The sequence below is a fragment of the Cladophialophora bantiana genome (assembly GCF_000835475.1).
Source record: "Cladophialophora bantiana CBS 173.52 unplaced genomic scaffold supercont1.12, whole genome shotgun sequence".
In the NCBI taxonomy this organism is placed as follows: Eukaryota; Fungi; Ascomycota; class Eurotiomycetes; order Chaetothyriales; family Herpotrichiellaceae; genus Cladophialophora; species Cladophialophora bantiana.
In genome coordinates, this window is record NW_015971586.1 from 531,259 (window position 1) to 544,225 (window position 12,967).

General features: G+C 51.1%; 4 protein-coding genes and 1 non-coding gene across 5 annotated transcripts; 1 reads left to right on the forward strand and 4 right to left on the reverse strand.

Annotated features, from left to right (window-relative positions):
- Window positions 1-35: 35 nt before the first annotated feature.
- Z519_08092 (uncharacterized protein) lies at window positions 36-924 on the reverse strand (the record flags this gene model as incomplete). The annotated part of the gene is made up of 2 exons (XM_016765821.1): window positions 36-609; window positions 701-924. 2 exons carry the CDS (start codon window positions 922-924, stop codon window positions 36-38), a joined length of 798 nt encoding a protein of 265 aa, XP_016617866.1.
- A 62-nt stretch (window positions 925-986) lies between these two features.
- On the reverse strand, window positions 987-1,920 carry Z519_08093 (uncharacterized protein; the record flags this gene model as incomplete). The annotated part of the gene is made up of 2 exons (XM_016765822.1): window positions 987-1,671; window positions 1,718-1,920. The coding sequence occupies 2 exons, from the start codon at window positions 1,918-1,920 to the stop codon at window positions 987-989; spliced, it is 888 nt and encodes a 295-aa protein (XP_016617867.1).
- A 3,464-nt stretch (window positions 1,921-5,384) lies between these two features.
- On the reverse strand, window positions 5,385-6,244 carry Z519_08094 (uncharacterized protein; the record flags this gene model as incomplete). The annotated part of the gene is made up of 2 exons (XM_016765823.1): window positions 5,385-6,136; window positions 6,199-6,244. The coding sequence occupies 2 exons, from the start codon at window positions 6,242-6,244 to the stop codon at window positions 5,385-5,387; spliced, it is 798 nt and encodes a 265-aa protein (XP_016617868.1).
- A 3,944-nt stretch (window positions 6,245-10,188) lies between these two features.
- Window positions 10,189-12,244, forward strand: Z519_08095 (uncharacterized protein; the record flags this gene model as incomplete). The annotated part of the gene is made up of 8 exons (XM_016765824.1): window positions 10,189-10,420; window positions 10,473-10,634; window positions 10,683-10,912; window positions 10,996-11,372; window positions 11,424-11,656; window positions 11,709-11,744; window positions 11,796-11,860; window positions 12,014-12,244. The coding sequence occupies 8 exons, from the start codon at window positions 10,189-10,191 to the stop codon at window positions 12,242-12,244; spliced, it is 1,566 nt and encodes a 521-aa protein (XP_016617869.1).
- Window positions 12,245-12,782: 538 nt separating this feature from the next.
- Z519_08096 lies at window positions 12,783-12,898 on the reverse strand. The gene has a single exon (XR_001677175.1). It is a non-coding gene; the product is annotated as a 5S ribosomal RNA (ribosomal RNA).
- Between the last annotated feature and the right edge of the window lie 69 nt (window positions 12,899-12,967).

Below are 12,967 nucleotides of genomic sequence, written 5' to 3' on the forward strand. Positions count from 1 at the left end.
GGGCCAGCCCCTGACCACCATACAGACTCAGTCATTCACTCATCCACGTCCCGGGGCTCGTTCTCCTCCCAAAATTTCTTGTAGTCTTCCCAGGTCTGTGTAGGGAACTCCTCAGGCCAGGTGAGAGGCACCAAAGGCGACCCTGTAGCCTCGAATTGCTTCAACTTGGCCGCTGTGCGTGGTCGAGTCTTGTTGATGCTGTACACACTGATCCTATGTGCCGAATGCGTAACGTGGAGACCCCAATTCCAAGCCGCGCGGACCGTCAAGGGTTGCGTGTTCAAGGCATTGTCCCAGCACCGGCAGACGATCTCGATCCAACCTTCCACATCGCACGGAAGATCTATCGACCATGTCCTCCAGGTCCATTTGCCCTTCTTGGAGAGATTGGCGTTAGGCACTGCATACCAACTGAAACCTCCGTCTGCCGACAACTCGACTCGCTCTGGCCACCTACCACCGCCTGAATAGGCCCAACCTTTACAATGAATCTTGCCATTATGGATCACGACCTGTTTTGTCCAGGGCGACATAATGGCTGAACTCACGGGCATCTCTTGGATCTGAATGCCATCCGTCGGTTGTTGGTTGTGCTTGCCTATCTGCTGACTGCTTCTAGTCAGTATTGGAACTGAAAAAAAGATAAAGCAATGGTTCGGAATAGAAATATTCTGAAATGCAGAGACTGGTGGGCACTTACTTAAAGTATAGATACTCCTTGCTTTGGACAGGTGCCAGGGAAGGGTTCTCGATTGCCTTGATCCTATAGATCCATTTCACGCTTCGAGCACCGATATACCCCAACACCATAATTCTCATCGGGTAGCCGTGAATAGCTGGGAGTGGTTCGCCATTCATTTCCCAGCAGAGGAGAACTTCGTCGTATTTGACCTTGGACCACGGGACGCTCACAACGTAGTTCATCACTATTGTTAGCAGAAATGGTTCATTAGCATCCGCTTTCTCGTTAGAAATCGCGGTGCACGTTACTTGCCTTCGTTATCCTTGAAGTAGGTCTCGGCCCCGTAGAACTCGAGATGTTTGGCTGGTTTGACGAGGCCACCGCAGGCTTCAACAACATCCTTCAGGTTAATGCCGAGATACTTCGCCGTTCCTATGGCGCCCTCCGCCCATGGAGCTTGGGGGACCTCGTCTCCCTGGCCTGCATAGAGAGAGATTTGCTCAATTCGTCTCGTTCCAGAGCATTGCATCGTAGCCACCTTTTCCATGCGAGGAAATTTAGACTCATCAGTAAGCTCATCGAACGTGAATGTTCGTGGGTTCTTGACTAGCCCATCTAGATCTAACTTCCATTTATCTTTGTCGATCAATGGAATGCCGCCATGGTTTCGCACAAAGTGAAGCGAATTCGGCGTCACGGCTTTGTCAGTCACCAGTCTCTTGGGAGGCTCTCCATTGTATGGGAATTGCAGTAGATGCAACATCTCTGGATGTTTCTCACGAAGGACCGTGCTCCAGGAGTCTTCGGGGACATCTGTGAGCTCACCACCAACTGCGTGGTGCCACATCTTCCAGTGCGTGCCAGGGAGCACGGGATTTGTATCGGGAATGGGTCCCATCTGGAACTCTGGGTTGGGTGGAAAGACCTGAGAAGCCAGAATCTTACGCGCCTTTTCCTTCTTTTCTGGATATTTTTCCCATTCCACATAGCTAAGACCATGTCAACCGTCGTCCTCAACCAGGAGAAATAACGCACCCTTTCCAGCCTTCGAGCTCCCGTGTAAACAGCTCATCGCGGTTTCCTACGGCATCGATGGCTGCTTGATCCTTGGTCAATTCGGGCCATTCCCTGGGCTGGAGAAAGACGGGTTCAGGCCCCGTCTGATCCAGAAACGGCAGCTTAGCACCGGCCAAGCCTTGTTCGATTTTCCATTCATCGGGTCGGTTGTGAATCTCCATTTTGACCGTGGACAGGAGGGAGTCCGAAGAGAGTTGATTGTGGACGTGGGGTGTTGTTGGCCTTATATGCTGGCTCAAGACGAAATGCAGAACATCCCCTCCCACCTCAAGTTGTCTGAACCCTACACCCAACAGGCTAAACGACACGCCCAAGCCCTTTGGAACAGCTCTGCAGAAGCCCAGATTACGTCTAAGTGGTGTGATACCAACAAGCATCTCAGAAGAAACTTCCGTGACCTGGCTGAAGCTTTAACCCCTCCAATGCCGAGAGATACGCTTGCTCGTAGTGGGCGAACATCCTTCCGTCATGTTAACCAGGGCGGCCGACTCGGGCGAGGTAGTGTAGATGGCTTGAATCACGCGGCTTTGTCAGGAAAATTAGAGCATTCGTCCTTGTCCGAAGCATAGTTGGATATGAAGTGATTGGCGGATCCACCGGATAGGGATAGACTTTCTGAAAAGACCATCGGTGTCTGAAGATCAGCCATTGACGAGGCCTGTGGCCAGAGCTACTTTGAGTTCAAGGGCTGATTGGATAACAGACAGAGGGGCTGGAGCGTATTTGAGAAACAAAGTATGAAAAAGTCGTTCGCACGAGCTTTGGTGCGATTGCGGCTGGCGACCCCTCTTCTCACCTTGGTCTGGATTGTCAGAGGGCACAAGCAACCTCGACTCTCGCATTGGACACTGTAATACACACCGAGATGGAACACGAGGTTCATCTTCTGTCAGCACGAGCCAGCGTGAGAGGGCGATGACTTAAAAGGGAAACAGTGTGAAGGAAAAAGCAAAAGTGATGACCCCGGAGTGAGCACATGCCGAGAAGCCGAGAATGACTGGTCAAAAACACGAGGAGGAGAGGGAGGAATCCGCCAAGCCAGATACAGCACAGACTGGAACAGGGCGGATACAGAGGATAGAAGGGGAAACTCGTTGAAAAGAGTGCGTCTTTGGAAAGGGGGAGCGAGCCTCCCTAAATAGTATTTCTCCGCTGCCGCCAAGCCGCCAAGCATCACCTCGGCCTGATCGGACCGTTTGGGGACTTGTGACGTAATGTAGGACACTAGTCCTATCCTGGTAATTCCTTCTCTTGTGCTGTATACGATGTAGCTCCTCCGTACAAATATCTATCTCCCGCTGCCCCAAGCTGCCCAAGTTATTTGTAGGATGTACCAAGTACCTGGCGCGCATCGAGACATCTTCAATGTATCATGATTTGGCCACCAGTAGACCTGTTCTGGACCAGACCAAACCAACGAATTAAATACATTCATCAGGAAAATCCATCATAATCTGCCGAGTGCACGATATCATCTGCTCAACCCGCTAGACGGAACTCGCATTCTGAAGTCGGACAAACATCTACGTCACTGCAAGCTTGTTGAAAGTGGTGCAGTAGCTGACGATTACCACGTGGTAAACCGCTTCCCGGCAAAGAGAAGTCCAAGTCATTTCATCAATGTGCCCCGAAACCCTTTGGAGCACTTCGAGATCACGGCCAATCGCCCACTATAAGGAAATGCCAAAAATCGTTGTCTGTAGCTCCTCCAGACAAGCTCGCCGCTGGCGCCGATGCCGTCGGAGTCTCTTCTCCAAGATCAACACAAGTGAGGTTGAACACACCACCTTCTGTGGCATTTCCAATTGATAGTGCGCAGTCAGTTCTATTTGCAACTCTATCAAGGCCAGGGCTATGGTTGTCAGAGTCAACTGGTAATAACGACTACTCCGACCCGCAGGTCTAATGTGACCGACTTATTAATTTGCCCGATTGGAGCTGCCCAACTGTACACCGAACAAACAGCGGTGATGATCCCAGCGCAAACAAGGAAGCCACTCATGGTTAGCAAAGAACTTGGACAAACTGACCTTGGTTATAGACTGTTGAAACCTGTTTCGTGCCTAGGGGATGGTGAGCTTTGGTGCACAGACGCCAAAGACAGAGATCGTTCTTATGCCATGAATATATGCCGCCGCAAAGCTTAGAACAGGTGTGCAACATGTACACCTTATCTTGTCACAGGAGAATTTCCGCTCTGGCTGCATATGCAGAACCTCGATTTTGAGAAACAGCTGCTCCGCCCGTCCCCTGCACACTTCGATGTTGTTTTTCAGCTCGCCTCCACGTGGTGCTCATTATGAGAGGCCTTTCCGAGTCGAGAAACGACTCAATTAGCTACATATGCGCTACCATGTTGTCTCTCGGCTTGTCACCGCGTGATCCCAAGCATATAAGGCTTTCCCGACTCGAGACAAGGCTTCAGTGACGCCTGGCTTCATCTGTTTTGTGGCTTCCTGCACTGGTCTCTAGGATATTATGCTACCAGTTCAAGTCCAAGTGACTGGCTTTCCGTGCGTCGAGGTTAAGTTGAGAGCATGAGAGCGACTGGCTTCACAAATGTCAAGGCTCACCCGTGAGCTGCAAGCATAAAACTCAGGGTAAGTAGCATCTCGCAGCTTTCGTCTTCAGGCTCCCATGCTTCATCTGATATCATAATGCCCGATCGACCCAGGTTTGCAGTGTTTACAGTCTTGCTAGGCGGTGAATGTCTAACCAATAGACAAAGTACCTCCATGATTCTGCGCATCCATGAGGACCGTACGTTTTTCCTGCGAGCATGCACCAGCCGGTATGCGTTCAGATGTTACGCCTTGGCCGACTGGATGAAGGCGTCGCGTTCACAGACGTCTCCGAATACTTCGCGTCCCTCGGTGTGTTCCAGTCTTCACTGCATCGAGAGTGGGCCGGCTCGTCCATATTTTCTATATTCCTTTTTCTGATGCATAACTCTAGAGAAAATTGCACCAGGCGTTGCATTCACCACCCTATTACAAGGACGCCAGGAGCGAGGAATTGTCGCTTATACAGTGTCACAGCGGTGGGTATCGAAACATTGCTACCAACTATAAGCCGTGGAATTTCTCTGCTGACAACGTCACCCGAGACCACTGCCTGGACATGCTTGAACAAAGCATCATGCGCCATGGAGACACCCAGCTGATCACGATGACCTGGAGTGCGACCGATCCGATTCCGCACGCAAATCTCTTCAGCTCCCACGACTGTATAGACTGACAAAAGTTCAACAGTGGGGCTCGACAGCATTCCATGGATATCTCCACCGGACCTTGTCGTGCACCCGACGTTGGGCAAGTCATCTTGTTGAACGATCCAACCCGCGCGATGAATGTTGGGCTCTGCAAAATAGGGTCCAGCGTATGCCAACATGGGAGTCCAGACTGGCGCTTCCGTTGCCAGCGCCAGCGAGCACTGAGGAGCGATTTTGTTCAGTAGCGGGCGGCATAAGCCGCCAAATTTGGTGCGAAATTTCCCTGCAAGTTGTGTTGAAGTCTATTTTACAACGATGGAGATGTATCCAAGTACTCACTACAGTACATAGGTGTGTATATCTATAAGCCTCTCCTGGTCTATTCCTTGCTTCCGATAATGCTCCTCCTCTTCCTCATTTAGGGTTGACCTGATTCTCAGAGCTGCCAGACTCCGCGTTGCTCTCCTTGATGCCTTCTTCCTCGACCCGCTGGCCTCGAAGCACCACGCCCTTTTCCCATCCAACACGATACGCAGATATCTTGTCCTTCTTCGCCCAGAGGTGTCGATATCCGTCCCATCCGATCAAGAAGAACCAGATCCCTCCCAAGACACCCATGAGGACAAAGTTTCGAACCAGAGAGTGCGCGGCCACCAGGGAGATGGGAACCAACTGAAACCCCAAGCCGGAATTGATCCAGCCCAGGCAGATTGCAATGCGACCGAGCCAACGATGGAGGTAGGCGAACATACTCTTTTGGCCTGTCCGCTTGAAATGACGGTGCTGCAACAGCCCCAGTGCCGGCTGAAAGAGGATCAGCGCCGACGTCGCGAGGAGGCCAATCACAACGTGTGCCTTGGTCGACGTGCCGCTCGCGAAATAGTTCAGGTCAACATCTGCAATGTCGATGCCTAGCCCCAGTGCGCCGATCATCATCGCCATCCCCAGTACCTGGATCGGTGCGTGGATGAACTGGACCACGCGAACGCCCCGAAGCGGGAGATGGAGGGAAATGGCACCCAACGGGAAGAGGACGATGAAGACGATGGACATCATGCAGGCGTGAGCATTCCGCTTGCGTTTGAAGATCTTGTAGCCGTCTTGATAAAACGCTCGCCTTTGGAGGGAGTTTTCTTGGTCAGATTCTTCCAACATCGTTGCTGCCACTAAAACAATTCATCGTTAGACATCAGGCGCGCTCTGTTCGAACGTGAGAACGACGACTTACCCGCTGAAGCAGCAAAAAGCATGGCGAAAAGAAGCTTTGACTTCATCTTGAGGAGTGGGAGACAATATCTGGAGATACAGAGCTGTTGAGAATATGAGGCGAACCGATGTTTCTTGCTGTTGGCCCCAGGGCGATCAATATCAACCTTAGTTTCCGCATGCAGGGCGGAGTATTCTTTATAGCCGGGTTCTGTCTGTCGATGATGCTAGAACTGCTCTTCCGGCCTACTTCGTTGTAATCGCGCATTGCGTGGCATCAGCGGCTTGAGCCTCCTGTGATGGATGGACGAAGTCCAGAAGCCCAAGCCGAATCCGGGAGGGTCAGCGGCGACTTTCCGACTTGTTTCGTCCTCGCCGCAGGACCAATCTGACGGCTTATTGACCGACGAAGAGACCATGGGGGTGCTGATCGGTTTCATGTGGTTGGCGAGGTCCCTTGCCAACCGGGGTTAAATATAGAACACGGCCTAGCCTCACCTGTCATTCTAGGAATCCCAAATAGGTAAAGCGAACGACAACCCATCCCGTATCCTTCTCGCCGTGGATGACATTTTTCCAACATATATATATTTGGGAAAGACTGTTTGATGAGGAAATGGCGCAGATCTCGGATGAAGGTGGGCAAACTCTGACTCAGCGGCTCTGAAGTCGTCCAGCAGGCCATTGATGAAATCTTCGTGTTGCTACTGTGGCCACGTCAAGACATCGATGGACCGCTCTTCAAGCGGTTCAGGCACTTGTAAGTGTGGCTGCATCCTACGAAGGTGCCGGCTTCCGTGGATTTATCATCGAGCGAAAACACCCGCCGCTCCACGAATCCGGTTGTTGGCATGGCGTGCAGACTACCATGCACTTGCTGGGCAAACCCCGAGAGTAGCGTAATGCACACTCCAGGAACGATACTCTGAGTTGCTTCTGATTGCGGCGCGCTAGACAGGCTGCTGGAGCTTGGGGTGTGTATTCCTCGTACCATGGGTCCTGTAACATGCCGTGACTTTGGAGTGCCTGCTATTGGATCTCGAATGGAGAAAGATTTCCTCTGCATGAAAGTAGTCGTCTATGCTGTCCAAAGCGGAACGAGGACAGCACCAACGCTCTTGTTGACCTCCAGGAGGCTCAGTACATGTCAGGCCAAAGCATCGGAGACTGTCCTGACATGATAGTGGGTCCTGTCCAGTTGTGCTCGTGCAGGGAGCTCGAAGAACCGCGGAGCAACTATCCTATTTACAGGAGCTGCATGAGAACATCATCTGCTGTTTTAGACCACGATTAGAAGGGAGGGCTCAAGGATTCTGTTCTCCCCCACAGATCGATGGAACAACCACATATAGAAGCTCTCTAGACACCAAAAGCAGGGAGCTTTCGTCACAAATTGCTGGAAAATTGAAGGAATTCAGCCATCCGCATCTGCGGATCGTGAGGGTGTCATAATCTTTAACCGATTCCTCGTCATCCTCGAAGACGACTGCACCATCTTGCCGGCGGCTTTCCAGCAGACGTTGATAATATTCGACTGCCTTGCGGTCCCGACTGCTTGCATCAAATGCCACTTGGCCAGCTTTAGAGAGACGTCTTTGCTCCTCAATGCTAGTAGCCGTCTGCTGGGTTGGCTAGCCGCCACCGCTCTTGTCACCGGATCGATCTATCGAGCATCCAGCGATAGAGAGCGCCCATCTGAAAGCACCAAAGGACAGAAAGAGCGCAAGGTCCGTGTGATCAGCCCGCCCACTTCCTGTTCTTATTCGACAGACGGCGGTAGAGTTCTGCTCTGCTCTCGCAATTAGTAGAACTACTAGAGATTACTCTGTTCAAAAGCAACAACATTCGGATCCAGATATAAATGGGGAAGAGGACAGGTCATTGAAGCTGCCACGGAGAAAGAAGAGGCTGTCGGCTGGAGTGTTCTTGCCAGCCTGCCTTTGGTGGGTTGTATACACACATTGTGCGACGATCGTACATATCATATTTGCTTCGACAACGAGCTCGGCAGGCCATTCTCAACGATGCGCGGAGGTTTTGACGGGCTTGCATCTGGCATAGGACGAAGTCCATCCGGGCCAACATGTATGCCTATCTGCTGGAGTCTACAGGCATTCGGCGTTTCTCAAACGATAGTCTTTCAGGCAGCGGAAACAGGTCGAAGCAGTACCGCTACAGGAAAAGGGTTTCATGATGCGCTCGCTGATGCTAGGATCCGATGGTCTTGTACGCACTAAGAGCTCTATTCATTGAGGACCGATAAAAATCACGCCTCATTTCCCCCGTAGTGATCATTCATTCAGCCTTGTTCATTCAACAACTGCTGCAGTTTCAGAGATCCTCCTCTTTGTCGTTGGCAAGTATGCGCAGAACCCCAACAACGTCCAAACCAAAGCCCACGGGGCTTCGAGAGATTAACAGCGCAGTAAAACTGACATCGCTATGTTAACAACTTATTGTTGTCATCCGTCCGGCACATGGGGGAAGGAACTGTGACAGTAGGCAATGTGATTCAGGCTTTGCAGCATCGTCTTGGACTTGGACCCTTCTCCGTCGTCCTCTGTAGTTTTTGGTAGTTTCTGAGGATTTTCCAGTATTTGAGACGAGATCCTTTCAGCAAAGCCCGTAGCTTTCTCAGCTCCAGTGCTGGAGGAAACTGTCTGCATCCTCGTTTTACCCGGCGCGTCCTCGAAAACCATTTCCTCGCGATCGTCCTTTTCTTTTAGCCTGGAAGTAGTGGACGGTTGTTCCGTGTGGTGGAAGAGACGCCTGCCATCGCCGACACCGTGAATTTGGGAGAAGGAAAAGGTCCTATTCGAGTAAGAATCGAAGATGAAGGAGGTAATGCTTCTGGCACAGCCGTCAAGCGGTGACCACACGGGATCCATAACTAGGAGCACATCATCTCAATTTGCCGGTGAGAGAATCTGGTGTACAGCGAGACAGGTACAAGTAGAGCAAGAAAAGTCCGCAGCCTCGGCGTGTGGAGATGCGAAGTCTCGGTGCTCGGTATAATAGTCCAGCCACTTCCGCCGCCGGCCCATCGCGCATACTTGCCCACGCTTGCCCAGGCCACTCCTGGCCACTCGTCACTTCTAACTCCCTAATACCTCCAAAGTGCATTATTTCTTCCGAATGAAATGAGCTCCTGTCATTAATCATGAATGAAAAGACAGGGGATCTCTCCTGGGACATCCGCGGTGTGCCAGCTACGAAGACCAGTGGGCAGTGCCCCTCAGCGACGCGCTTGCTCTCGTGTTTGTCAACATTTCAAATCGAGGCAAATGTCAGGCGCATCTATTACACGCAGACGAAGACGGTTGCATTTGGCTGTTCGTCGCAAGAAACTCAGCTGCCCTGCACGTCTTTTGTCCAGGGCGGTCGATATCTATACACGAAATAGTGCCCTGCAAAGAGATATCAAGGTGCCAGACTCGCTCATAAACTTGAACAAGGCTGTGGAATGCGCCCGCCTCTTCTAGCCAGAAATGGCCTCCAAAGACCGGCATCATGTTTGACTATATCTGCCGTGGCCGTCTATCCATATCCCAAAAAGAAGCCCACGGTCGCTCATCTCCGCCGACACTCGTTGCGGTAAGAGGCAGGTGACACAGGTCGTCGACTTGCCGTCATGCGAGGGAAGCACTTCATATCTTGATCCCTTGTTATCTTGTTCTCCGCACTTGCAGATCCTGAGGGGAGCCACAGAAGAGCGACGGTGATGCCCACCTCTATCGCATCCCCAGGCCGGCGGACTGTGTTATGGACCTTTCTCACAATGGCAGGTCGAGAACTCCATGTCGACAGGCCGCATAGGCATACCAAATCCATTGGTTGCACCCCTGGATGTTTGAGATAAAACCATGATAGAGAGCTGCGAGATCGTCGGCATATGGCCGAACTGGTCATGTCCCGTCGTATACCCTGAGCCAGACATATATTAACGAGATGTGTTCTCGTATGCCTATGTTCTCTCAGCGAAACCTGCCCAGTCTCTGGTCGACTCGCCAAGATGAAGGACGACATTGAAACACACCAGACGAGGGTGACCTCCGTCGAGAGTATCGACGAAAAGCTTGTTGACTATCGGGATGTGGACGCAGCCCTTGGTTTTTTGCGGGCCAATGCCAGTGCTGGGCAGGCAGTTGACATTGACGAGAAGAAGCTCATGCGGAAGGTCGATTGGATGATAATGCCATTGATGTTTGCCTGCTATTATTTGCAGTATACTGACAAGACTTTGCGTGAGTTCACACGCGGTGAACCCTCGTTCAAACGCTGCTGACCATGGTATAGTCTCCTATGCCGCGATTATGGGCGTCATTGAGGACACCCACATGCCGTCGAATGGCTTCTCGAATTTGGCAATCGCCTTCTATGTCTCTTTCCTGTTCTGCGAGCCACTTCAGTCGTTCTTCATCCAGAAGTTCCCGACCGCAAAGTATTTGGGCTGCAATGGTAAGTGCAGGCATCATGTGCCTCGGAAGCAGTATGCTGATAATGCAGTGATTCTATGGGGCATCGTTGTCTCCCTGAACTGTGTCTGCCACAATTTCGCATCCATTGTCGCGCTTCGGGTCTTGCTCGGCATGTTCGAATCATGCGTCGCTCCTAGGCAAGTGCGGTCATGGTTCGAGCCGAAAATGTGTCTGACCGCTTACAGTCTTGTAATCCTCACGGCCATGTGGTACAAGCGGCATGAACAAGTTTCACGGATGGGGATCTGGTACCAAGGCGTTCGTCCCCCCTTTCCCATTCAAAGAGTCAATGTTACTAGCAGGTCGTCTTCGACCGAGGCTAACAGATAGATATGTTATAGACATCGGTGGCCCCGGCCGTGTCTTCTTTGGCCTCATACGGCTTCCTCCACTACACAGACTCCCACCCGCACCTCCATTTCAAGTCGTGGCAAATCCTGTTTCTCGTCTTTGGGATCATCACAATCGCTATTGGCATCTTAGTCGTCCTCTTCCTTCCGGATAACCCTATGAAAAGCCGGTTGTCTGCCGAAGAGAAAATCTACATTATCGAGCGAGTCCGCGAGAATCAGACTGGAATTGAGAACAAGAAATTGAAGACCAAGCAGGTCAAGGAGGTGCTCCTTGATTTCAGAACTTGGCTGCTGAGTTTGGTTGTCATCACCACCAACGTGCCCAACGGCGCCGTGAGCTCTTTCTCAAGCATTATTATTGAGAAGTACATCAAATCAGACCCATTTATACATGTTCTTGCTGACCTTTTTGAAAGCTTTGGTTTTGATGAATACACAACGCTGCTCCTCAACCTCCCTGGATGCGCGGTCGCTTTTGTGTCAGTCGGCTTCGGAACATGGTGGGCCGGCAGATATAATGGCAGGGGCATCGCAATCATTGTTCTCACGATCCCGACCTTGCTCGGAGGGGCTTTGATGGCCTGGCTGCCTCCTTCAAACAAGGGTGGCTTGCTCACGGGCAATTACTTGACTAATACCGTCGGTGCTAGTAAGTGTGGACTTTGCGGCAACCCCCCATAACAGCTGCTGACAGTTGTAAGCTCTTCCGTTGATGTACAGTTGGATCACATCGAACTGTAAGTGTCTCTCAAGTACCAATTTTAGGACATACAGCTAATGACTCGTAGATGCTGGACACACAAAGAAGATCACGATGAACGCAATTGTACTGATGAGCTTCTGTGTGGGCAATGTAAGTCCCCCCAAAGACACACTCCGACGAGGAGGCGCGGTAGGTATTTCAGGTCCCAGGACCCGAGTTTCACGCCGGGAGCGCCTCCGACAAGCTTGCGTCGTTACCTGTTTGAGAGGAGATATTGCTAACACTCTCTTCACTCAAAACCAGATCATTGGGCCCGAGACTTTCCGCGCCAAAGATGCGCCTCAATACATCCCGGCAAAGCTTACCATTGTGGTGATTCTCTCGGTTGCCATTGTTCTGGCCATTACACTGGATTTGCTCTACGCGCGGGAGAACAAGAAGAGGGACCGCGAAGGCCATCAAGATCTGCCTCAGGATTACGAGTTCCTTGATTTGACCGATAAAGAGAACAGGAACTTCAGATATCTGCTATGATTGGTTTTTGTCCCCTGGCAGCAAGCAAGGAAGGGAGCGTGGATTGGTCGCGGATGTAAAGTTCCAGAGGTTAAATGAAGGCAGGACTGCAGGTACATATATAGTCACGAGCTTACATACATGGCGATATCCTCAATCGCAGACTTATATAGATAGGATCACGAACGACTATGGACAAGATCGAGTTTCATCTCCGCCAGCAAGCGAACAGACCTCTTAGGCGAATTTGCGAAAGGTAAGGCCGTATGAATGTATGAAAGTTCACCGCCGCCGCCATCACCATCATCATTGTAATCATTATCGGGGGTTGCACAGCTCCATCATCTCTACATTAGCGAAATTGTTAGGCTCGTTGTATTATGTCTACTGCGTACTTAGCTGGGACCAAGCCCATATCTCTACAACCGTATTGGCCCACTGTCCCAGGCCACAACAAGGGCTACGCTAGGACAGAAATAAAAAAAAAACCTCACAATATACCAACTTCTCCGACATTCCATGGGGAAGAGATGACCGAAAATTTACAGGTAAAAGCAAAAACAATCAACAGTCAGGATTCCCAAGTGGTCACCCACCTTAGTACTAACTGACCGGCATGTGGCTTAAGTATGGCTGAGCGAACGGGAAGCCCTGTTTTCCACATCCTATGGTCGATTGCGACAAGCTTCGTGCATTAATATTACTTCAATATCAAATTTTGTTTGGTGTAACGCCTTTATTCGC